Raw genomic sequence first — 22,314 nt, 5'->3', positions numbered from 1 at the left:
CAGTGACAGATCAGATTCGCGCGGCTGAAATCACATCTCAGTTCGTGACCGGTCCAGTCGCATCTGCGACGAAGCCCTCCCAGCCCAGCCTAGCCTAGCCCAGCCCCAGTCCCCAGTCCAGAACCCAGGGGCGACGGCGGCGTAAGAGTGTGTGAGTGTGAGAGAAGTGGGCACACAACAAACCACACAGAAAAGCGGACAGATCACAAACCCACACCATAAGTTTCCCTCCCCCCCAAAAAGGAAATATCAGGGAAAAAATAAAATGGAAAAAGCCATCCGGTGGTCCCCCACCTCCACGACAGGCGAACAACGCTTCCTCTCCGTGGACGTGACAGGCAAAGCCTTCCGACTGTGCAAGGTAACCTCATATGAGCGGGGAGGCCGTCTGGAGCATGAAGAGCTAGCGACGCATACGAAAGTGCCCGCCTTCCGGGCATTCGATTGGTCACCGGTGGATGAATCATTAGTCGCGGTGGGCCAGTCGTCCGGGGATGCGACGATATTGCGCATGAAGAGCGATAGTCAGGAATCGTACTCGTTTCCGATTCGACATCAGCGGTACTGTAATGCGGTTGCGTTCAGTACGCATGGGTTGCTGGCTGCGGGGCTGGACCGGGTGCGCAATGACTTCTGTTTGAACATCTGGGATGTTAATCAGAGGTTGGCGAGTAAGGCTGTCAAGGGGTTTGTGGAGCCGTTGAGGAAGTTGGCCAGTTCGGAACCTATTACTAGTGTCAAGTTCTTTAGTGATCAGCCGGATACGTTGGTTACGGGGGTGAAGGGGCAGTTTGTGAGGATTTATGACTTGAGAGGTGAGTTTGTTTATTCTCCTCTAGTTCCTAGTGGGGTGAGTGGGTGATGGATGCTGATTGAAACAGAGGGACCTGGAAACCCGTCACTGCAATTTCCTACGCGCTGTGTGCATAATGTGGCTATTGACTGGCTTGATGAGAATTATATTGCCTCTTGTCAGGCCACTAATGATCCGACTATCTGTATCTGGGATCGGCGCATTGGGTCGCGCTTCATTACCCCGGCTGTTGGGCCGGCAAATGCCCTGGAGACGAGCCAGCTGGGGCCGTCGCTGGAGTTTGGGAATGTCATTGCGCCCAAGTCGACTATCTGGAGTTTGCGCTTCTCCAGGACCAAGAGGGGCTGTCTGGGTGTGCTGTCCAATACGGGGCATTTCAAGACCTACGACATCGTCAAGGAGTATCTGGACGAGGAGATGCGATCGTCCATGGATGAGACTCTGGGTCAGGGCTCGGCGAGGAACTACCCCGAGCAGATCTATACCAAGCACGTCAGAGACGTTGTTACGCCATACAATCATCCGTCTCGGGGGTACGATGAGAAGGATAGGGTTGTGGCATTCGATTTTCTTAATATGAGTCCGGGCAATGAGCCCAGCGCCATTACGATTTCCGGAAACGATGAGGTGAACATTCTCACCGTGAAGCCTCCAGCGCCACCGGTGCGGCTTTCGTCGCAAGGGACCTTGATATGGGGCACTTCGGATGAGGATTCTGATTTCCGAGCGATCAATCCCCAGTCCAGTCACGGATTGAGCATTTCGGAGATGGTGGAGGAAGTCCGCGAACGAGCAGAGTCTGATTCGAATGGGCAGACTTCGCAGAAAGGACGTCGGGCCGGCAATTGGCCAGCCACGCCTTTGTCGAGCCGTGAGGCGAGGGAACATGCCTTGTCGTTGGGGACCTTGGGCGGTCAGCTGCCTGTAAAGGATGCTCTAACTCTGTTATCGGTGAACCGGTTTCGCTGCAAAGAAGGCTATTTGTTTGACGAGGCACGGAACAAGAAGATTCTCGCTGATGACCCATGGCTGCAAGGCTTCTGGGATTGGGCTGAACGTAAGTGCGGAACCGAATATTACGGGATGTACTAATTGCAGTAGGTGCACGCTCCGACTCTAGCAATGAATCTATGATTATCAACGGGCTGGATCTGAACTACCTGGGCGTTTACGATGTCTGGAACAACGATTTAGGTAGGTAGCCTGGTTTCCTGGAGTACGTGCATGGCTAACTCCAACAGGAGAGAGTCTCCATAACCGACGAGTCGGTGGCAACCCGGCATCCGACATTCACGAAACCATCGTGGAGCTGGTTCAAGATCAGCTCAACCTCCCCGAGACGAAAGGCTGCGAGACCGAATACCCCGAACATCGCCGGCTGTGCCTGCGACTTTGCGGCGCAGCGCAATCGCACCGGGAGCTTGAAGAGTTGGTCAAGACATTGTCCGCTGACAAGCAACACACCAAGGCCGCTGCGCTGGCCATGTTCCAAGACGAAGCGAAACTTGCATACCTGGCTCTGCGGAGCCACGAGCCCACCCAAGCTCATAAACTACTCGCCATGGCCATTGCAGGAGCCGCGAAAGGCGACACCGACTCAGACTGGGAAGACACTTGCGCTGAGATAGCCAAGGAGCTCACCGACCCCTACGCGCGAGCGATTCTCGCGCTCGTGAGCAAGGGCGACTGGCGTTCTGTCATCCAGGAGACCACTCTTCCGCTCAGATACCGGATCGAGGTAGCGCTACGCTGGCTCCCGGACGACGACCTGACAAGCTATCTTCACGAAACCACCACCACAGCCATCCAGCAAGGCGACATCGAAGGCATCCTGCTGACCGGACTCAACCATTCCGCCATGGACCTCTTCCAATCGTACATCAACAAGTTCCACGACATCCAAACGGCCGTACTGGCAATGAGCCACACCGTCCCCCGCTTCATCAACAACTCACCCGACCGCGCCCGCTTCGAATCCTGGCGCGAGACCTACCGCCAGCAGATCAACGCCTGGAAACTGCAACTCGAGCGCGCACGCTTCGACGTCGGCTCCCGCAAGTTCGCCGTCACCTGGGACGGACGCAAACTGGTCGACCCACCCCGCCAACAAGTCAGTCTCACCTGCAACTACTGCACACGACCGCTCACGCAGCACGACGCTTCCTCACAACTGACCCCCTCGGTGACGGGCGAAGTCACACACCCAACGCCCGGCAATCCCCTCGGCAGCGCCGCCATGTCTGGCACAGTGTGTCCACGCTGCGGGCGCCATATGCCGCGGTGCGGAGTATGCACGCTGTGGCTGGGAGCGCCGGACCCGATGTCCAAGGCTTGTGTGGCGGCAGATGCGGCGGGACGACGTCCATCTGAGACGGAACTGATGCGGAGGTTTATTGTGTTCTGCATTAATTGCAACCACGGATTCCATGCGCATCATGCGCGGGAGTGGTTTGCGCGACATAAGGTATGTCCGGTGGCGGAGTGTAGTTGTATTTGTGATCGGTGATCCTACTTGGGATGAGTATAAGGATGGGATCAGGTTAAGGGATTGTTTGATTCAGAGGGATGCGTTTTGTGATATACCCATTTCGCGGTGTTTGATAGTTTATGTTGATGCCTGGAGTATATTTAGAGATAGATGGGTGGGAAGAATTAATACGATATTGAACCATCATTAACTGTACTATTGTTAATTGTATATCATTCATGTGACAAAGTGAACAAGATTGTGAATGAGATAGTAGATATCGGGGAGCATAAGTGGGCCCGCGGAGGTGGAAAAGTTCCGCCGAGCCCCTCCATCTTCCCTCCGCACATCATCTTATTGACACTCCATCCCACTTGATTCTCATCTCCAATTTCCCAGTTAGACTTGATTTGTTCACTCAGCAAGTCATCATGCCTAAAGGTCGTCCTCCCGCCAGCCGCGCCGTCACGGTGTCGAAAGCACTGAGTCTGCTTCTCCGTCACGCCGCCGAAAAAGAAGGCCTACCGATAGATGCGCAAGGCTACGCCAATGTATCTGATGTGGTGCGTCTTCCACAGCAGAGCCATACCCCAAGAATAACTTACCAACTAATATCGAATCCGGTGTACAGCTAGCATGGCGCAAACTCAAATCTCTCAAAGTGACCTTCCCCGAGATCGTCGACGCCGTCGCAAACTCCGATAAGAAGCGATTCGCGCTGCTATACACACCCTCTACAACCCAACCTACACCAACCGCTACGGAACAAATTCCTACATCTACATCTACAGACCCCAGCCCAGAAACCCAGACCGAACAAGAATCCACCGACACAACCACCACAACCACCGCCCTCGCCGCAACCACCACCGACCCCAATCCCTCCCACTACCTCATCCGCGCCACACAAGGCCACAGCATCAAGACCGTCGAAGCAGCGCACCTGCTCGAGAAACTCTCCCTCTCGGACAAAGATAAACTCCCGCGCACCGTCGTCCACGGCACATTCCACTCCGCATGGCCAGCCATCTTCTCCTCCGGCGGACTCCGCTGCATGGGCCGCAACCAGGTACATTTTGCGACGGGACCAGCAGTGGAGGATGTATTGGCGGGGAATGCGGTGGCCGCGCCGGGACAGGTTATATCGGGGATGCGGAGGGATGCGCAGGTGTTGATCTATGTGGATTTGGAGAAGGCGTTGAGTGCGGGATGTCCGTTTTGGAGGAGTGAGAATGGGGTGGTGCTTAGTGAGGGATTGACTGTAAATAAGGATGGGGGTGATGGTAAGGAAGATGGGGGAGAGAAGGTAGTGCCATTGGAGTTTGTGGATGTGGTGGTGGAGCGCAAGATGGGCAAGATTTGGGAACGTGGACAGGTGGTGCAGGAGTGGCCGTCGGAATGGGCGCAGAAGGGAGGGAAGAAGAGGGGGGGTCCGACGGGAAAACATCATTCTTAATTTCATACCCAGTTAGTATGTGCATATAATGGTGGATAAGTCGTATGCAACCATCAGGCAATTTGATCAATCCGGCGTGGGGAATCATCTGAACCAAACATTGACATACAAAGTAACATCCGAAGCGTGCGGGGAAAACCATCGGAAAAGTCCATCCGATCAGAGCCAAAGAGGGCTTTCCGACCAGCGACAGCGAATCCGGGGGATCCATTAACAATCACCCTACTAAGTAGTAGTAACTTAGTACTTAACTAGTTACTACTATATAAACCACCAAACACCACCATTCATCTCAGTTTAACTCTACTAGTTTTCTCCCTCAAATCTCCCCTCTCTTATACCCAGTACCTACCTACCCTTCATACACATACCCATACACAATAAAAGAAAAAAGTATCCAAAATGCCGCGCTTCGACCCCAACTTCACCGACAACGTCATCAACAGCATGGGTCCAAAAACGACCCCGCGCTTCCGCCAATTAATGACCGGTCTAATCCGCCACGTCCACGACTACGCGCGCGAGAACGAACTCACCGTCGATGAATGGATGGCTGGCGTGAAGCTCCTCAACTGGGCTGGTCAAATGAGTGACGATAAGCGGAATGAGGGACAGCTTGTTTGTGATGTTATCGGACTGGAGTCGTATGATAGATACCCTTTACCAAACCCTCCCCTCCACACAAACATATACTAATAGATAATCTACAGCCTAGTAGACGAAATCACCTACACCCTCGCCTCCGAAGCCCCCGACGCCCCCACCGCAACCGCCATCCTGGGCCCATTCTTCCGTGCCGACACACCCTACCGCGAGAACGGCGCGAACATTGTACTGACCCCGCCGCCCAATGGCGAAGGCGAAATGGCATTCATGCACGGCCAAGTCGTGGACTTTGAGACCAAGAAGCCGCTCGTCGGCGCCACGGTGGAGGTCTGGCAGGCTAGTACGAATGGGTTGTATGAGCAGCAGGATCCCCAGCAAGAGGAGTTTAATCTCCGTGGGAAGTTCAGGACCGATGAGCAGGGGAGGTATAGCTTTTATTGTTTGAGGCCGACGCCGTATCCGGTTCCTGATGATGGTGAGATACATTTTTTATTATTGTTGTTGTTTTTGATGGTGAGTGGTGGTGGCTAATGTGATTGTTGGGATAGGTCCCGCTGGAAAACTGCTCGAGTTGATGGATAGACATCCGTTTAGGCCCGCGCATATTCATATTATTGTACGTTTATCTCCCTCCCCCTTTCATATCTTGGTTGGTTGGTTTTGCTAAGAATTATGGGTATCGCAGGCTACATACGACGGCTACAAGCCCCTCACGACGCAAATCTTCGATTCCAAGGATAAATACCTCACTAATGATTCGGTGTTTGCTGTTAAGGATTCACTGATTGTGGATTTCGTGCCTCGCAAGGATGATCCTCAAGCTGGTCTTGAGTTGAACTATGATGTTAAGTTGGTGCGGGCGCCGGCGAACTGATCTATTTTACTTTCATAGTATATATTATTTTTTTTATTTATATTTTGGTGCTATGATTTGTGGTAAATTGTATGGTATGAGCGATTGTCTATCAAAATGGTTCTATGGTATTCTTCAATTCGATGGTTTAGTACTATGTAGAGTGATTTGGTCATACTTTGTAGTGTAGCTTCGTCAGATATCTAAGCATACCAATTCATACTCTATGTATAACATTCACATGATAAAAGTCTACAAAGTCTGGACAAACCCCCCAATAAGCCCTCCCACCTCCTCCGGCGCCTCCACACAATGCCAATGTCCCACCCCCTTCAACACCTCCAACTTCTTCTGCGCACTCGACACACCCGCATGAATATGCTCGCACCCCTCCATCGACGCAGACTTATCCTCCTCGCCTGCAATCAACAGATATGGCGCCGTGACCTTCGAGTACTCAATGACCGGCGCATTAGCGATCGCCAGACACAGCGCCGCGTAACCCTTGGGGTTCTGTCCGATGATCAATTCACGAATGAATGATTTCACGAGTGCGGAGCTGCGGGTGCCGGTTGCTCCGTTGGGGATGGTGTTTGCCATTGGTTCCATGCCGGCTGGGAGAGATGTTAGTTAGATGACTGGTTTGCTTGCTTGCTAGTTGGTTGGTTGGGTCCTGCTCTCACCCTTTGACACTGTCTCGCTGCGCTGCGTCATCACCTCTGCGAGCTTCTCGGACGGGTGGGTAGGTCCAATAGCGACGACGCCTGATATGCGGTCGCTGTATTGTGCGCCGAGCAGGGTTACTACCAGCCCGCCCATGGAGTGGCCGACGGCCACGGCCTTGGGGACTTGTAGGGCGTCTAGGACTCCGATTACATCGGATGCGATGGAGGCAATGCTGATGGCGTCGCCGGTGTATGTTGATCGGGCTGAGCCGTAGGTATCGAGGGTGATGCAGCGGTGGTTACTTAGGTATGGGAGGATCGGGAAGTAGTAGTTCTGCGATGAGCCCAGGCCGTGGATGAAAATGATGGTTTGGCCGGTGGCCGGAGCACCGTCCGGGTGGGTATCGGCGTAATAGATTTGGTGGTTGTTGACGGTGACGGTCGGCATGGTGTCTCTTCTGGTTTGGATTTCCAATGGATTGTGAAAGGTGAGAGGGGAGAATGTTGAGAGGGGAGATGATTGCCGGAGATGTTCGATCGATCGGATATGCATCTAGCTCTTCTGGCCGACGTCATGTGCGGGGAGGAGCTGTGGCCTCAACTTTTTGGCCTTACTTTCCACCATGACTTGTCCTTTCCGATATTCATCTTTCCTCTCACTGCATCCGCTGCATGCCAATACAGCTTACCCATATTCACCCTTTCTCTCACCGTGTTGAATCCGTCGGATCAACGGCTTCGTGGCGGGGAGGCAAGCCGCCCGCTTATCACCGCCCGAGCCGACGAGGGGCGTCGCTATCCGACAGGCGGATCGCCTTCGGGTCGGAAGCGCTTTGTTTATCTGCCATATACTATAAAGTATTCGTTCGGATCACACGGCATCCAGCGCAACCAGTGCTTGCTCGAACTCTTCGTCTATTTCGAATTCATGCCCGTATTCTTCGAGAAGGAGTGCCGTGTCGTCTTGGAATGAGTCGGCAGTTGAGGGGTGGGGTTGGTTCTCCGGCTTATCGTGCAACGCAGCTTGATCGGGCGTAGTAGCATCACCGGCCTCTTTGATAATATCCTCATCATAAAAGATAGAACAATCAGAGAACTCATCCTCCTCTATAGCCCGGACCTGCTGATCGCCCTCATTATCACCCTGATCGCAACCCGTAGTCTCATCCCCATGATCCCCGCCCTCACCCTCACCCTCATCCCCAGTATCCAGACCCGAATCCAAATCCAAGCCATCAGCCTCAGCCTCAGCAGCATCAACAACGGCCTCCAAATCCTCCAAAAGATCCTCATCCACCTCCGTATCCCCACCCTCATCTACCTCTGTATCCCCACCACCATTGCTACTCTCCCCCTCCTCCCCATCCTTCCTCTTAATGAAATTAAACAACAAAGGCTGACTCGACGGCGGCACGGGCGCATTCGGGTCCGGCAATCCCATGCGCCCCAATCTCCTGCGTTCCTCTCTATCGCGCGCCTCCTTCTCCGCTTTCTTCTTCTTATTCGCGACTCGTTTCTTCTCCTTGTCGCGCAGCTGCTGGGCGCGTTTCTCGCGCTCTTGTTCGCGCTCGATGCGCGCGATCTGTGAGGCCGTGAATTGGAAGCGTTTGTTGCTGCGCTGGTACCGGCGGCGCACGGTGCGGGACTTTTCGAGGATGATGCGCTTGCTGGGGGAGGGGGGCATTTTGGGGGATGGTCGGGGAGTGAGAAGAAGACATTTGAGGGTGAGGAGGCATGTCTTGTCGTAGAGGGAGGGAGGGAGGTTATTGTGGAGAGGCCATGGGTGTGTCGTAGGTACTATCGATTGATGTTGTTGATTATAGTTTGTATGTAGTAGTAGTAGTTGGGGTGGAATGCGGAAGGAGGCCGCGACGGGGATATGTTGTGCCGAGATTGGATTACCGCTTGTTTACCCCGTATTGACTTGACTCTCACTTATCTATCTTGGTTATTGTTGTCTGCTTTGTTCCTATTCACTATCGTCTCGCTCTATTCATACTAACTTCCATTCAGCGACTAACTCTTCTTTCTCCAGAGTGTTCATCTACAACTTCGAATCCCTCGCCGGATCCCAACTAACAGGCGCATACTCCGTCGTCTGCAACTCCTCCATATCCTCCGCGGACAACTCGAAATCAAACACCTGCGAGTTCTCCACGATTCTCGACTCGGTCACAGATTTAGGCAGCGGCACGTATCCCTACACCTCGTTAGCATCCCACCACCCATACTCAAAGAAAGGAAGAAAGAAAGGCAGAGAACTCACCTTCTGCAAACTCCACCTCACCAAAACCTGCGCCTCACTCTTCCCATACTTCCCCGCCAACCTCCTCAACACCGGTTCCTGCATCCTCTTCGCCTGCACAAGCGGCGCATACGCCTCAACCACCACCCCCCTCGCCCTCAACCAACCCACAATATCCTCCCGCGCACACCACGGATGAATCTCATACTGTCCGACGGAAATCTCCCCGCCCCCTCCGCCTCGAATATACTCCTCCAGCTCCTCTAGATGCCGGATGCCATAGTTCGATACCCCCAGCGAGCGGATCTTCCCTGCTGCTTGCGCTTCGACGAGGGCGCGCCATGCGCCGAGTCGGCCGCTGCGCCCGCCGTAGGGGGCGTGGAGGAGCATTCTACATTATCCCCGTTGTTTATTAGTATCTGGATGTAGGTTTGTATAAGGGGGGTGGGGGGATAGACGTACAGATCGATATACCCCAATCCCTTGGCAGCTGCTAGACTAGACTCGATCGCTTCTTTGGCTTTCTCGTAGGACATGTGCGTGGTGGGGATCTTGGTTGTGTAGAAGATTTGAGAGCGCGGGATGTTGGAGCGGCTGATGGCGAGGGCGCATTCGGCTTCGTTGTTGTAGAGTTGGGCGCTGTCGATCTATCGTTTACAACAAATTGGGTTGGTTAGTTGGGTTGGAGTCGCGGAGAGGCAGGGGGTGGTGTGCGTACGTGACGGTATCCGAGTTCCAGTGCTTTGAGGGTTACGGATTCGGTGACGTCGGGGGGACTGTTCAACGAGTTAATTGATGAGGTGGCTTGGGTTGGTATGGTAGGGGTTAGTAGGGACGCACGTTTTATAGACCTATACAATGGGTACACACTTTAGTCGAGAACTTCTTGACCCGGAGATAAACTAGACAGAAGGATGAAGAATACTTACACCATATCCGAGAACAGGGATCTCGTACCCCGAGACCATTTTCTTGGTCGATTGTAGTGAGAGGGACATTTTGCTCAGTATACCCTGTTTCTGTTATTCTTGGAGAGAGAAAGGTGTATGTAGAGGTTAGAGGAAGCGGCCAATTACTCAATAAGAAGAAATACGAGACTAATTTATACTCAAGGTCCCCCTCAACCCGGGAAATGAACCATTATTAAAGTAATGCCGCTCATCCCGCCCCACGTCCAGAAAGGCATGGGGGTTCAAGTTAGTACGTATGAGCGGAGATGGAAGAACTCGGGTTTAGAGGGTCCGGTGTGGTGTGCTGATTCCAGTTTTTGTATTTGATATTATTCGATGCTAGACTATATGCCCGGATAGTTAAGATCCGTGGGGAAAAGAGCAGTCTTCAGACTCAGTCTCTGCTATGATGTTCATCGGATAGACATACCCACTATGATACATCAAATCCACTGGGATAATTATTATCTGATCATCTTATCTCCGACCAGGGCTTAGGTCTTAGGGTTCCGCCTCTTATCGATAGTTAGTCAAGCCTCGGTCGGATGACACAACATCGCTAGTCCGCTTTGGGACGGTCCCGCAGCTGGTGGGTGGCCCTGGCCTGAGGCTGCCGCCCGCAAGTCAGTTCGGTCGTCATCATCCAGAGCCTGATTGGAAGGAGGGATCTGTCTGTCGGAGACGGTGACGATTTTACCTATCTATCTTTTGAGTGATTGTGATACTGATTAGGAGGTATCTGACTGCTCAGCATATAACTAAACGTACTGAGAGACATCTGCTACCACGCGAGGCTGTCTGTCCCAGTTACAAAAACATTACCCCGCCGTGCGAGGAACTCTGTTGCTCTACAGCCAAGATGCGTCTCATCAAGAACAAGATCGAGCACAATGGCTCCGGAACGGTGACCTTGTGTCCTGAGGAGCCTGAGGACATGGTACGGTATACTCTGTTCCTGGTTGAGGGGTAGCTCTTTGTCTAACTAACGGCTTCAGTGGCACGCATACAACCTCATCCGCCCGAACGATCTCCTCCGCGCCAGCGCTATCCGTCGTGTCACCACAACTCAGGAAACCGGTTCTACTAGCTCAGCTCGAGTCCACTTGACGCTCGAGATCCGCGTTAAGAACCTTGATTTTGATCCGCAGAGCTCGCAGCTACATGTTAGCGGGACAATTGTGAACGAGACGGCCCATACGAAGATCGGACAGCACCATACACTCGATCTCGAGCTGAATCGGAACTTCACGTTAGAAAAGGAGGTTGGGGCGGACGGTGAGGGCGTCGGATGGGACAGTATCGCGGTGCAGATGTTGAAGGATGCGGTGGATGAAGGGGGACAACGGAGGGCGGAGGCCGTGGCCGTGGTGATGCAGGAAGGGTTGGCGCATATTTGCTTTATTGGGCAGTTTCAGACTATCCTAAAGCAGAAGATTGAGATGTCGGTGCCCAGGAAACGGCATGGTGGGGGTGATCATGATAAGGTGGGTTGTACTATGATTATCTGTCCCCGTGTTGGGTTTGTTTGTGTATGCTGACAGGTTGGGATGGGGAAAGGGTATGTCGAAATTCTTCCAGGTTACACTCGATACGCTGCTGCGCCAGCTGGAATTCAACACCAGTTCGGCTTCACTCACCAGCAGTGAGATCGTTCGGCCGGTTCTGCTTGCATCGCCAGGCTTCGTGGCCTCCGGGTTCCAGAAGTACATCCAGTCGCAGGCATCCACTTCGACACCCGCACTTAAACGCCTCCTACCCAGTATTGTGGTTGTACACTCGGCTTCCGGTTATCTGCACTCGCTAGCGGAAGTGCTGCAGTCGCCGGCTGTGAAGACCATCCTTGCCGATACCAAGTACGCGCGCGAGACAAAGCTCATGGACGACTTTCTCGATCAGCTCCGCAAAGAAACCAACAAAGCGACATATGGTCCCCGCGAGGTTGAATTCGCTGTCGACCAGGGTGCTGTTGGCCGCGGTGGCGGCGTGCTGATCATCTCCAATCGGCTGTTCAGGTCACAGGACGTGGCGGAGCGCAAACGCTGGGTATCGTTGGTCGATCGGGTACGGGATGTCGAGGGTGGTGAGGTGCGAGTGCTTAGCTCCGACCATGAGAGTGGAAGGCGACTTGATGGGCTAGGAGGGGTGGCAGCCCTGTTGACGTTCCCTATAGTGGATGAGGATATAGAAGAGGAGGGGGAGGACGACCATTAGAGCCTATGTTTCGGGTGTGCACAGCCCGGGCACCTGCTGCTACTCCCTTCCTCTCGTAAACCCTGATGCTGGGTGTCTAGCCCCCGTAACGTTGAACGAATGCACGACCCTCGTAGCTAGTGTGTCTAAGATGCTTATCATTCAAGAACCCGGAGAAGGTCCGAACGGAATGAATGCAATGGCAAAGACGTGTACAACATTCAGCAAGCCCGCCCGCTGAGGGGGTGGAAGACGACAGCGACGCTAGAAGCGCAGTAACCATTCCTGGCGCTTTGATTCTGGAAATCCTGTGCTCCGCCATGCTGGCGCAGAATCGACGGCAGGATTTGACGGAAGGCAATTCAATTAGATGCTAGGCAGACGATCATGTTGTCATCGGCGTGCGCAAGATAGCTGTGCCATGAACACTAGTCTTATCCCCGAGGAGCCAAAGCAGGCGGTAAAACCAGCGCCGTGGGAAGAAGTTGACAATCCCTGCTGCTGCGGCTGAAAGGTGCATGTACATGTACATGTGCATGGCATGGCAGAGCATGTCATTGCATTGGCCGGTAACACCAGGCTAAACTTAGCCGAGTAGTTTTCTACCCGGTCCAGACTGCTTGAGTCACTGACTGCATTCCTCCTAAAACATCACCAGTTAGGCAGCTGCTAGGCAATATGTATCTGTACGTAAGCGTGTGGAGGATCAGCCCGGCGGCTCTTTCATAGGGACCGACGTCCTCCAGCTGTCGTGTGGCTTGGGGCTGCTGGCGGCTAAGAACTGACCTCTGGAGATGCAGCCTATCTCCCACCAAAAGAGGCTAGCTGGGCCCCTAGTCGAGCTGATCTTCAGCCGTTAGATGGCCTGAAAGTTTAATTATGATCGCTTAGCAGCTGGGAAACTCCCTAGGGGCTGTACGACGCTGGCTTCGTCTCTTTGTCCGTCGCATTAGCGTCCTGAGCAAGGCCCGTCCTTGATTGGCGTGCTCGCTTTCTCTCCCGATGTCGGGAGACGCTCTCTCGAAGTCCATGATTTGAGATTCACGTTGCTCAAAAATTATCCAGAAATATGTCATTCGCATGCAATCGGTCACAGGGTATATCCAAGTAAACAAAGAAACTCATCCAGACGTAAACAATCATCCTTGCGTGTAATTTCCCCCCAACAAAATAAGAAAGCCCCAAAGGAATCCATAATGCGCTTCAACATCCCTCCCAGAAAAAAAGTCAAAAAAGTACATTCCCAAAAAACCACAAATGCTACTTCGTACTACCACTGGCCACACTGGAGGCCACCTTTGACCATGATCGCTTTCGCGATGGCTGAGGATCAGGTATTCGTGTTCGCGGACCAGTGCTACGCTCCCGGTTCTGTGCATCGAGGTATCGCAATTGGGCTTCACATTGCTCTGGGGTGTACGGTCCCGCTCCGAACTCCTTCATCTGGATTCGTAATCTAATTAGCAAGTGTCCATTGGGCCAAGGTTGCACTAGGGACTCACCTTCTGTGCAATCACGTTGTATTTCTCATGCTCCCAGTACTCCCGCGCTCTTATGAGCAGTCGGATCTGGATGACTTGATCGTTAATTAGTTGACAATTTGCGACTGCTTGGGCGCACGTACTCACATCATTCTCGTCCCACCGTGCCAATCGCTCCTTCCGTCGCCGCAACATGCGCATTTGTAGACGTGCCTCCGAGGCATCCTTGTGGAACTTGTTCCGGAACATCTCCCGGATCACTTTCCAGGCTAGATTCTGCTCCCGAAGCCTCTCTACAAATGCGTCTTCCTCCTCAGCTTGCGGGTCTCGCCTCCCCCGACCCGGAGCCCGGGGCCTTTGACTGTTTTGAGCGTCGGCTGCCCCTTGTCGTCGCTCTTGTTCCATGCGCTGCAGCCCTTCAGGATTAGGTAGTATTGTAACCGGTGCTTCTCGGGGTGTGACTGCCTGCTTGGGCCCACGTCGGACCCTCTTCGCGGGTGGCGGTTGAGGTGACAGGATAGCTTCGCTGAAGCCAAAGTCCGGTTCCTCTGAGGTATGTCCCAGACCTGCGGTGACAGTACGGGGGAAACTGCTGGGGAAGGGTGCGGTGATGCCTAGGCCTTGTGGTGGGACAGACTCGGGAACGTTGTAGTGAAATTCTTGTGAGTGATGACTGAGCACCGGGCTTGGTCTGAAGGAGCTATCCGGAAGGCTGATCGGAGTCAAGATGGCACCAGTCGGGAAAGCTGCTGCGGTAGTATAAGGATTGCTAACACTGGTATAAGGTGACTATATGTCGGAATAGTTAGCAAGTGGCGATCCAATAAATCTGAATACAACGTACAGTATCGAGTGCGGTCCACTGAGGCTGCATGCTGGCATAGTACTCGTCAAGTCCATCTCCGGGGTTCGAGCCACCATGGCTGAACACCATTGGCGCCGAGTATCCGATGGGTGTCTGGGGATACATTGTGAAGGCCAGCGTGCGGTTGCAAATGATGCAGGGGCTGTTGTTGTGGAAGGAATGTAACGTGGATGAAACACGCAAGAGGGCAAACCGCCAGCAGTGGCAAGGAGACTAATATAATAGATGATTAAGCTGGACGAATGAACGAGTAGAGAGATTAAGAAGGCTTCTTCAGAATGAGTCAGATAGAAAAGAATTATAGTTCTTCACAAGTCGTAATCGTCAGGTGAAAAGGCAAAGATTGCTTTTGAAGTGAAATGTGGAAGGATGGAGTAGAAGTTTAATGGACGTGCGTGTGGGTTCATATACTCGAGTAGGAGATATCAATGAAAGACAAAATGCCTCGCAAGGCAGGCCAGAAGTGTGAAGCCTTTGGTGGTCGGGCTCAGAGAGCTCTAGTGAACATGGTAGGTACCGCCCACTTTCACTGTGCCGCAAAAATTGAATCGCAATCAGAGGTTGTAGGTATGACCATGCGCCTGCATTTAAGCGCCCGCTGATTCCAGGCGGATGGCTCCATTTTCTAGAGGGGCAGGGGAGGAGAGAGAAATAATTTCTCATCTCTTGACATGACATGAGAAGGGAGACAATCCAGCCCCCAAACCCCCCGGGGCTCAGACTTTTGCATTCCCAGGCCCACCCATGTTACTCAAGAACAAGGCAGTACCTGCTGCGATCTTAGTTCCGATGTACTGGATCCCTGATGTGGGCACTGTCGAATGGGTAATGCCATGGAAAGAGTGACAAAAACCGACACTTTAGCGAACCGCCCATAGTCCATATCAAATGGCAATCAGTGGGTTAGCGCTGGAGCTGACAGTTCTGCTAATGGTCAAGTCCAACGGAGAAAGCCTAGCGGATAAGAAAATCCCGGGTAAAGGATCGCAAAATGGAAAAAGTATAATAACAAATAATTAGATGACTACAAATCCGTCAAAAAGCGTGGAAAAAATACACCAGAAAGTCTCCGAACGGCAGATGAACGCATCGCCAGTTTCCTAGCCGCTACGGAAGGTGGAGATGGAGGGTGAGAGCGGCCAAGAGAAGACGAATTGACAAGCTACTAGACGCAGCCCCAACAACGGTAGGTCATAAGCCAGGATTCTGGTGCTTTGTTAGCCGGACGCAACTAAATCCTGTTCGGAAAGCTGTGGAGGAAACACGGTTACCAGCAAAACCGGAGGAGAGCATCAAGGAAGCTCTATGAGCAGGGGTAGCACGGAAAGATAGGCCATTAAGCGCTTCTCCGTCGCTGCGGCTGCAAATCCCGGTGGATCAGAACGGACTGGACTAGGCTAGGCTGGCGGGCTTGTCTGACAGACATGGGGAGACATGCTTGTTGTGGTTTTGCGATCGGACTAGTGCAATCGCCCTACGGAGTCGAGCTGACCACCAAAGCCATCCGCCAGGCCCGTAATGAACGGCCATGATGTATGGTCTCTCCCCATTTCAGTCCACTCATGCGCGGGTGCCGGGAAGGCTGTCCCCCTGGATCCAGCAGGTTAAGATATGATCGGTCCAGTGCTCATCCTGCCGGCTACCTGCGTTCAACCAAAGCCACGTGTCCCCGAAGGGAAAGGTGAGTTACGCGCCAGATGAGATGAGGATGGATGGGGTGGTCCTCTCCAGACCTGCGAGTTGCTTCACAGGAACGTCCATCTCCAACCATTATTCCAGTCCGGAGATTCCCGCCATGGCACTGGCGCCTAAGGAATCGCCGGTTTGCTCGGGGAGGCCGTCTTGTTCTGGAATTCGCTTAGTGCACTTCGCTCAAGATTTTCATGCTGGATTTCCTTTCGGCGTCCGCGAGGGATTTGGCCCTATGGAACGGCCTTCTGACCGGCGTGTCATCGAGGCCCCTCTCACTGTCGGTTTGCGCACATCACCGCCATGTGGATGATCTTCATTCTTTCAGCGAGTCGAACGATCGGGGCCCCCGGGGCGCATCCACGTGATGTCACTGGGTTTCTCAGTTTCCCCTCAGGGTTAGTGGATGCCACCTTGTCATCAATCCCACTATTTCCCCTTCATGAACGAAGAGAAGACAAAAAGGCCCATCCTCAGGCTCGCGCGCTAACACTAGTAATGATCTATTTTGGACCGGGCGCGGATCTGATCAAGAGCAGGAGGATGTCGGTCAATGCCGGATTTGCCGAATGAGGGCAAGGTTGTCGCCTAGGCGTTTTTTGCCCTCAAATTGGCCCCTTCGTTCTTCCCTCTCGTCTTTCCCCTTTTACCTGGGTTCCTCTTCGATGGTCCAATGCCCACACGAGGAGCTGTGGCTATGGGCAGGCGCAGCAATGGCTGGTTGTAGTCCTGAAACGATGGGGTCGTTCTCACCTGTGTTTCACCTATAGCCCCCTCGGATGCTGGGGGATGATCTCATCTAGTAATCAACCCTGCCACTGAATCATGGATGATCTAACCGTCAGCAACGGGTGAACTGGCATCCAAAATGTCCGTGTCTTAACTCAGTTTGGACCCATATTGCATTACTACATTTCCAAAAAAGAAATAATTTGAGATTGTGAAAACTTTGATGACGTGAGAGAAATTCCATGCAAACAAGAACCCGAGTAATAAAGAAAAGAGGCCATGAAAGTAGCGAAAGGGGAGAACGAGCCCTAGGGAAGTATATAATGCCCTGAGGACAATGAGCCGTGTAACCAAAACCGGCTGATCTGCAGCAGGGTTTCTATATATGGGGATTAAGGGCAGACAGTTCATTCGTGACTGCCCGTTACCCCGGTTGACTGCTTCGGATGAGCGCCCCCGTTAACAGGGTACCCATTATTGTCACCGTCGTCTTCTTCATCTTCTAAGAACCCTTCTAGACTCTCGTCTTGGCTTGTCCCACGATGGTTCCCCAGCGTATCGTCGGCCGAGACGGAGATCCCTCTTGCTCCCCAGCGGTTGTTCCTTGGTCTACCGCCACCAGCGATCTCCTCGTCCTCCACGTCCTCCTCATTTAGATTTTGCTCCTCATCTGCACTCCTCCGCTGCCGGAAGTTCAGGATCTTGCTCACTAGCCAGCTGTGGCGGAAATCTTCCGAGTCAACAACTCCGCCATTTCGGAGCTTCACACGTTGGCGGGTATAGTAAACCCAGGCAAAATCAACATAGAAAGCCGTCTGGATGACACCGTAGAGGTCTGCAATCACGTCCCAGTGACCCTCAGAGCCCAGTCCCCGTACAAGCCAATTGAGAATATAGAAGGCGCGGTAGGAGCCCAGCATAAGCAGGTAGTATGAATCGATGACTGTTGGAACGGTCGTTTGGCGCAGGAGCAACAATTGAGGGAGAACACAGACGGACTCTAAGATGATCGAGAAGGTCCAGCAAGTCTGCATATCATCATGATTCGGTTAGCGAGATCAACAGGCCAATGCGAGCCATGCAACTTACCTCTGTGAACCATCTATCGGGATAACCACGATAAAAGATGACAATGGATATGGGTGCCAGAACCAGAGATAGGGCGACCGATATTATAGCCATCTTCCAGGCTCGCTCCCTTTCCCGTGTCCGGGGAAATACTCTCATCATCAGGTATATAACATAGAACGAGGATATTATATAGAATAGCTTGAAGAATACGAGATAGAAGTGCCTCCATCCTGCCTTCGAGAAAAGGTCGAGATAACGAGTCACGAACACCAAAGCATAGAGCATCTGCGTCAGAAGGGAAACTCCTATTATGTGAAACAATGCTTAGCTCGCAGCACATTGCAATGATGCAATCTATCATACGAACCTTCTGCGCTCTTATTTCGATGGATAGCCCATATCAAGACACATTTGGAGGAGATATGGGAGAGATCGGCCAGTAGCCGGAAGATATTGAGGTTCAGCATGGTTAATAAAGAGTATATATAAAGAGAAAGCTTGTCAAGCAGCTTTCACGGTGGAATCGCCCTGCAACCCACTTTCTAGAGCACCATCAAGATGATCTAGCAAGTTCGTGAGAGATGGTCCTCGATGGTCCTCGTGTGGACCGTGCTCCGTTAATCAACCCAGAGACCCGGTCGGGTAACGTAGGTTGTCGGCCGCTGTATGACAATGCGGTCAATGCGAGAGATTGCGAGGTTGGAAGACCAAGCACACTGGTCTTAAAGAGGCTGAAGATGCCACGACAAGAGCTGATGTAGCAGTGATGAGCGGTCTAATTGTCATGGACCTGCACTGGCCGCGTCAACCTGTGAGCTTCCGCCTTATCTGGTCTCAACCAAGGGAGAGCTCACCGTCACCGATGGGATCCACCTGCACCTGGGGGCCCCGTGCCGCGTGTCCTCACGTGACCACTGGCGTACAGTGGACGCTTGTGTCACTGTGTAGTTATCTCTCCTGATGACGTCAGGACGCCCTGTCCACCTTTTATATCCGTTCTGTCAGAACAGAAATGGTACAAGACATCGCTGACTTGGATGAAGCAGTTCAAGCTAGGGTCTACCTGTAGGCTTTGATAAATTGCCCCAGCAAACAGTAGGCCGTCTAGTAACATGATATCAAACAGCGCCGGGGAGCCACAAAGCTGTCTCTCCATGGCAATGCCTATCAACTGTCAAGAGTTAACCCCGCTACTTCCATAACAGAATCCCCTGTAAACAATTATTGGCAGAGAACAAGTTAGGGGATACGAGCCGAATACTACTTATTCACTTCAGGCCACTACAGACCCCTCCCTAACGTTTAGTCTGCCATCAACTGTGCAAATCCACTTGATGAATGCTTGCTGTAGATACTGTGGGTTGGCGGGTAATTCAACCTCTATTCTCTTTTCGATGATGCGCTCCTTTTCCCATAGCTGCCTCGAAGCTGAAGGAGTTGAGGCGCATTTCTAGCTCCGGGGTGAATGGTCTGGACAGACCATCGCGCCAGCCTGGTCACACCCAAACCGACACTGACGAGTAGATATTGTTGCACCCTTGTATATCCAAATGCCCTCTCATCCCAGGTAGCTAGCAGACCAATCATCGTGACTCTGGCGGTGGATAATGCGGCAGCAGTATTTAGCTCACTGCCACTCCATTCGCACGCTGCGTATGCTGTGCATAGGAGACGAAGAGCGGGGTAAAGGTGCCACCGCGTATGGAGTAGAACTCCGCGATTATCATGTCGGAAACTTCTGAGCTAATAGAATAGTTGACGGTCGGGGCTGATGCTCTTTGGACAGTTCGATGACTTTATACTAGCAAGATAGAGCACCAAGTGTGTGAAGAGCGTTAGAGAGCCGGCGCAAGCAAGGAAAGGAAAGATCTTGTAAATGGGGTGTATTGTCGAATATGTCTCTTGAGAGTATCAGATTTTGGCGCTCTTGACTTGGTACAACAGCTAGGAAACCCCGAATGGTGTAATCGAGTGCTGGCTCTGTCCTTTCCTTGCTTTGTCGCCTAACTTCACAATTCAGCTCACATGAAACTCAGACGGACAACTGGTTATTCACTAGGATATATCAGTACCCGCCCTTATGGGTTCTCCAGATCTAGTGAAAGGCAAACCTTGTAATGGACATGGAAATTTACGCACCGGTTTATGCTTCTAAGCTTCAAAGTGGTGACCCATGCTGGGAGAACATTCCTTGATTCTAGCTTGTACGTGAAGTCACCTCATCTCATCCATAGTTCAGGAAAAGACACTGAAGCTAGTAAGAAAGACTGAGCAAAATGTTGAGATAGCTGGATCAAAGATCGTTGATCGACCGTGTGAGGTATTGGTCGAATTTAGTTATGAGCAGTAATCTGCCGCAAAACTTCGGCCTTATCTAGACCAGCGAGCTGAAATTCCGAACTCTCCTTTCCTGAGAGATGTCTATCTAGGAATATTATCATTTTCTTCAAGGACATCCAGCTATGGTCATGAACTTAACAAAGATGAAGAATCTGGCCCCCCGACTCACTGTAAATGTACTCCATAAGGAAGAAGTGACAAGTTCAAAAGTTCTGCTATTGCGGCTAAATATAGGAAGAAGCTGGCGGTGAAGGCTGTATACACATCCTATCAGTCAAAGCGAAGAGAGAGATAAAATCATTGGTTGGTTGCTTGATTAAGTGGAGGTATATGGGATAAGCGGAGAAGGCATGAGGAACCGAGGTTCGGTTCACATCTATAGCTTTTGAGGAAGTACTTGCCTTTAATGCAGCGTCTGTACTTAGTAGACTCACTGTTTAGTATATCTTCTCGGTGTTACTTTGAGGCGTATAGCAACATATATCTTATAGGCAGTTTGATATCAGGAGGTGAAAAGATTCTGAAATGTAATATATATCTCGTACAACTCGGGTGAACAGTAGCAGTGTTTAGACAGGGTTTCTAGTTTCTCGGTCGGTAAACCTACCGAATTGTAAACAGGTCATAGTTTCTGTCGTAAAAGAATGCATATTCCAAGGGTATCTCGAAGCAAAAGCTAGTACCGAGTTCATTGGAACAGACGATTCGCAACCTGTTTAATTCCGGCGTAGGCACCTCGTTAGACCACTCCAAGCAAGAAGCCTTTGCTGGCATAGAGATACTTGTAGCATGTCTTTGATATGCATCTTCGGCTATAAAATCACCTAAGTTTAGATAAAGCTCTGTTCTCCAGATGGAGGTAACCGAAACCAAAGAAGATAAAGTTGAGCATGCGCCACATTGCCTTAATTCGTGACCCACTTCTTTTCTGGCTAGTTGAAGGGTAACCCTCTTCTAGAAAAGTCTTCTTGCGAGCGCTAATTGTACTATTAAGGCTACTACCTCAGATAGGCTCTTACCCCATCTCGAGATCACGACGTTGTTCTTTTCATATAAGTAGCTCAACTGTTCGAGGTGATATTGATACTCTAAGAACTATCCGCAATTGAACAATGACAACTTTGTACATACCTGCATAATGGCATAGTCCAATCATGCTGTGGTCCACCACGTGTACGCCATCGCCATCAGTCATTTCAGTCTCGCAGCCTAGGTATTGTGTATTATATGCTAGAGCCACTCAGACAAGTTGATCCGGCTTAGGTGGTTGCATTGTTCGACTGCAAAGCGAATGTCGGTTCTATTTTCCTACCTTCAGCTGCATACGCCACTGCATTAGCAATCTGTTGTACATGGAACCCCAACTGGTACCAACGCAGTCACTGGAAACAGTATTTGCCCGAAGTGGAAGACCATCGACATTTGGCCTGCAAGGTAAAGGATAGCGAGAATGGCGGACAGGACAGTAAGCTCTGTCATCGGAACGATAGGCGCACCGGGGGGACCGTGCTCGGAACGGACTCACAGGGTCCCATAAAACGGTTCACGGGCCTATCTAGAACCTTTCAAACCAGCCTAGGAGGGTACAGATAAGGTGCTTGGGAACGGGCGAAGGATGAGGGAGAGAAGCTCGTTTCTAGGGGGCACAAGCAGCCTACCTGATAAGTTACCTGGAACGATTTGAAAATGAAGAGAGACCGATCTTGCATCATGGGTCCCGCAAAGCCCTGCACTCGTCATATGAAGCGGGAAGAGTGGACTAGACTAAAAGCAACGGTCGATGGGGGAAAGAGGAGGTAGCGGTCCTTTACCCCGCTCTCATTGTCTCCCATCAGGCTATTTCATTGGGAGGAAAAGTGAACCTGGCACCCACGTAAACAGCAAAGATCCGGA

General features: G+C 51.9%; 11 protein-coding genes across 11 annotated transcripts; 5 read left to right on the top strand and 6 right to left on the bottom strand.

Moving 5' to 3' along the window:
* Positions 1-265: 265 nt before the first annotated feature.
* Positions 266-3,434, top strand: BO79DRAFT_189200 (uncharacterized protein; the record flags this gene model as incomplete). Its single annotated transcript, XM_025680641.1, has 4 exons — positions 266-815; positions 882-1,871; positions 1,916-2,008; positions 2,056-3,434. The coding sequence occupies 4 exons, from the start codon at positions 266-268 to the stop codon at positions 3,318-3,320; spliced, it is 2,898 nt and encodes a 965-aa protein (XP_025543202.1). The 3' UTR covers positions 3,321-3,434.
* A 232-nt stretch (positions 3,435-3,666) lies between these two features.
* Positions 3,667-4,737, top strand: BO79DRAFT_285314 (tRNA 2'-phosphotransferase; the record flags this gene model as incomplete). Its single annotated transcript, XM_025688343.1, has 2 exons — positions 3,667-3,844; positions 3,913-4,737. Exons 1-2 carry the CDS (start codon positions 3,713-3,715, stop codon positions 4,735-4,737), a joined length of 957 nt encoding a protein of 318 aa, XP_025543201.1. The 5' UTR covers positions 3,667-3,712.
* Positions 4,738-5,043: 306 nt separating this feature from the next.
* Positions 5,044-6,265, top strand: BO79DRAFT_207470 (intradiol ring-cleavage dioxygenase). Its single transcript, XM_025682175.1, has 4 exons — positions 5,044-5,381; positions 5,448-5,818; positions 5,892-5,959; positions 6,029-6,265. Exons 1-4 carry the CDS (start codon positions 5,140-5,142, stop codon positions 6,215-6,217), a joined length of 870 nt encoding a protein of 289 aa, XP_025543200.1. The 5' UTR covers positions 5,044-5,139; the 3' UTR covers positions 6,218-6,265.
* Positions 6,266-6,448: 183 nt separating this feature from the next.
* On the bottom strand, positions 6,449-7,347 carry BO79DRAFT_285312 (alpha/beta fold hydrolase; the record flags this gene model as incomplete). Its single annotated transcript, XM_025688342.1, has 2 exons — positions 6,880-7,347; positions 6,449-6,810 (listed from the first exon to the last, which is right to left on the bottom strand). Exons 1-2 carry the CDS (start codon positions 7,307-7,309, stop codon positions 6,449-6,451), a joined length of 792 nt encoding a protein of 263 aa, XP_025543199.1. The 5' UTR covers positions 7,310-7,347.
* A 385-nt stretch (positions 7,348-7,732) lies between these two features.
* Positions 7,733-8,666, bottom strand: BO79DRAFT_285311 (uncharacterized protein; the record flags this gene model as incomplete). Its single annotated transcript, XM_025688341.1, has 1 exon — positions 7,733-8,666. Exon 1 carries the CDS (start codon positions 8,543-8,545, stop codon positions 7,733-7,735), a length of 813 nt encoding a protein of 270 aa, XP_025543198.1. The 5' UTR covers positions 8,546-8,666.
* Positions 8,667-8,826: 160 nt separating this feature from the next.
* Positions 8,827-10,190, bottom strand: BO79DRAFT_167440 (aldo/keto reductase family protein). Its single transcript, XM_025679379.1, has 6 exons — positions 10,036-10,190; positions 9,947-9,957; positions 9,825-9,882; positions 9,569-9,753; positions 9,128-9,497; positions 8,827-9,061 (listed from the first exon to the last, which is right to left on the bottom strand). The coding sequence occupies exons 1-6, from the start codon at positions 10,102-10,104 to the stop codon at positions 8,906-8,908; spliced, it is 849 nt and encodes a 282-aa protein (XP_025543197.1). The 5' UTR covers positions 10,105-10,190; the 3' UTR covers positions 8,827-8,905.
* Positions 10,191-10,726: 536 nt separating this feature from the next.
* Positions 10,727-12,625, top strand: BO79DRAFT_167438 (putative translation factor pelota). Its single transcript, XM_025679378.1, has 3 exons — positions 10,727-10,993; positions 11,052-11,540; positions 11,614-12,625. Exons 1-3 carry the CDS (start codon positions 10,916-10,918, stop codon positions 12,265-12,267), a joined length of 1,221 nt encoding a protein of 406 aa, XP_025543196.1. The 5' UTR covers positions 10,727-10,915; the 3' UTR covers positions 12,268-12,625.
* Positions 12,306-12,678, bottom strand: BO79DRAFT_64345 (uncharacterized protein). Its single transcript, XM_025689538.1, has one exon. It carries the CDS (start codon positions 12,566-12,568, stop codon positions 12,344-12,346), a length of 225 nt encoding a protein of 74 aa, XP_025543195.1. The 5' UTR covers positions 12,569-12,678; the 3' UTR covers positions 12,306-12,343.
* Positions 12,679-13,506: 828 nt separating this feature from the next.
* On the bottom strand, positions 13,507-14,697 carry BO79DRAFT_251648 (uncharacterized protein; the record flags this gene model as incomplete). The annotated part of the gene is made up of 4 exons (XM_025685871.1): positions 13,507-13,689; positions 13,749-13,822; positions 13,871-14,516; positions 14,572-14,697. The coding sequence occupies 4 exons, from the start codon at positions 14,695-14,697 to the stop codon at positions 13,507-13,509; spliced, it is 1,029 nt and encodes a 342-aa protein (XP_025543194.1).
* Positions 14,698-16,203: 1,506 nt separating this feature from the next.
* Positions 16,204-17,051, top strand: BO79DRAFT_225422 (uncharacterized protein; the record flags this gene model as incomplete). Its single annotated transcript, XM_025683731.1, has 3 exons — positions 16,204-16,277; positions 16,324-16,565; positions 16,747-17,051. The coding sequence occupies 3 exons, from the start codon at positions 16,204-16,206 to the stop codon at positions 17,049-17,051; spliced, it is 621 nt and encodes a 206-aa protein (XP_025543193.1).
* A 124-nt stretch (positions 17,052-17,175) lies between these two features.
* BO79DRAFT_243329 (ER lumen protein-retaining receptor) lies at positions 17,176-18,895 on the bottom strand. The gene is made up of 3 exons (XM_025685274.1): positions 18,449-18,895; positions 18,100-18,386; positions 17,176-18,038 (listed from the first exon to the last, which is right to left on the bottom strand). Exons 1-3 carry the CDS (start codon positions 18,546-18,548, stop codon positions 17,418-17,420), a joined length of 1,008 nt encoding a protein of 335 aa, XP_025543192.1. The 5' UTR covers positions 18,549-18,895; the 3' UTR covers positions 17,176-17,417.
* Between the last annotated feature and the right edge of the window lie 3,419 nt (positions 18,896-22,314).

Source organism: Aspergillus costaricaensis, assembly GCF_003184835.1.
Source record: "Aspergillus costaricaensis CBS 115574 unplaced genomic scaffold BO79scaffold_5, whole genome shotgun sequence".
Taxonomy (NCBI): Eukaryota; Fungi; Ascomycota; class Eurotiomycetes; order Eurotiales; family Aspergillaceae; genus Aspergillus; species Aspergillus costaricensis.
This window is presented reverse-complemented; position numbering and strand designations above follow the sequence as displayed.

What these genes read in the sequence shown, in the direction of transcription:
- BO79DRAFT_207470 (XM_025682175.1), top strand. Translation starts at nt 5,140, where the DNA reads ATGCCGCGCTTCGACCCCAACTTCACCGACAACGTCATCAACAGCATG. An exon ending in GATGTTATCGGACTGGAGTC is followed by an intron (nt 5,382 to 5,447) that starts GTATGATAGATA and finishes GATAATCTACAG; the next exon opens with CCTAGTAGACGAAATCACCT. An exon ending in CCGCGCATATTCATATTATT is followed by an intron (nt 5,960 to 6,028) that starts GTACGTTTATCT and finishes TGGGTATCGCAG; the next exon opens with GCTACATACGACGGCTACAA.
- BO79DRAFT_167440 (XM_025679379.1), bottom strand. Translation starts at nt 10,104, where the DNA reads ATGTCCCTCTCACTACAATCGACCAAGAAAATGGTCTCGGGGTACGAG. An exon ending in TGGAACTCGGATACCGTCAC is followed by an intron (nt 9,754 to 9,824) that starts GTACGCACACCA and finishes TGTAAACGATAG; the next exon opens with ATCGACAGCGCCCAACTCTA. An exon ending in GGATTGGGGTATATCGATCT is followed by an intron (nt 9,498 to 9,568) that starts GTACGTCTATCC and finishes GGGATAATGTAG; the next exon opens with AATGCTCCTCCACGCCCCCT.
- BO79DRAFT_167438 (XM_025679378.1), top strand. Translation starts at nt 10,916, where the DNA reads ATGCGTCTCATCAAGAACAAGATCGAGCACAATGGCTCCGGAACGGTG. An exon ending in CTGAGGAGCCTGAGGACATG is followed by an intron (nt 10,994 to 11,051) that starts GTACGGTATACT and finishes TAACGGCTTCAG; the next exon opens with TGGCACGCATACAACCTCAT. An exon ending in GTGGGGGTGATCATGATAAG is followed by an intron (nt 11,541 to 11,613) that starts GTGGGTTGTACT and finishes GGATGGGGAAAG; the next exon opens with GGTATGTCGAAATTCTTCCA.
- BO79DRAFT_64345 (XM_025689538.1), bottom strand. Translation starts at nt 12,568, where the DNA reads ATGGCGGAGCACAGGATTTCCAGAATCAAAGCGCCAGGAATGGTTACT.
- BO79DRAFT_243329 (XM_025685274.1), bottom strand. Translation starts at nt 18,548, where the DNA reads ATGCTGAACCTCAATATCTTCCGGCTACTGGCCGATCTCTCCCATATC. An exon ending in TCGAAATAAGAGCGCAGAAG is followed by an intron (nt 18,387 to 18,448) that starts GTTCGTATGATA and finishes TTCACATAATAG; the next exon opens with GAGTTTCCCTTCTGACGCAG. An exon ending in CCGATAGATGGTTCACAGAG is followed by an intron (nt 18,039 to 18,099) that starts GTAAGTTGCATG and finishes GATGATATGCAG; the next exon opens with ACTTGCTGGACCTTCTCGAT.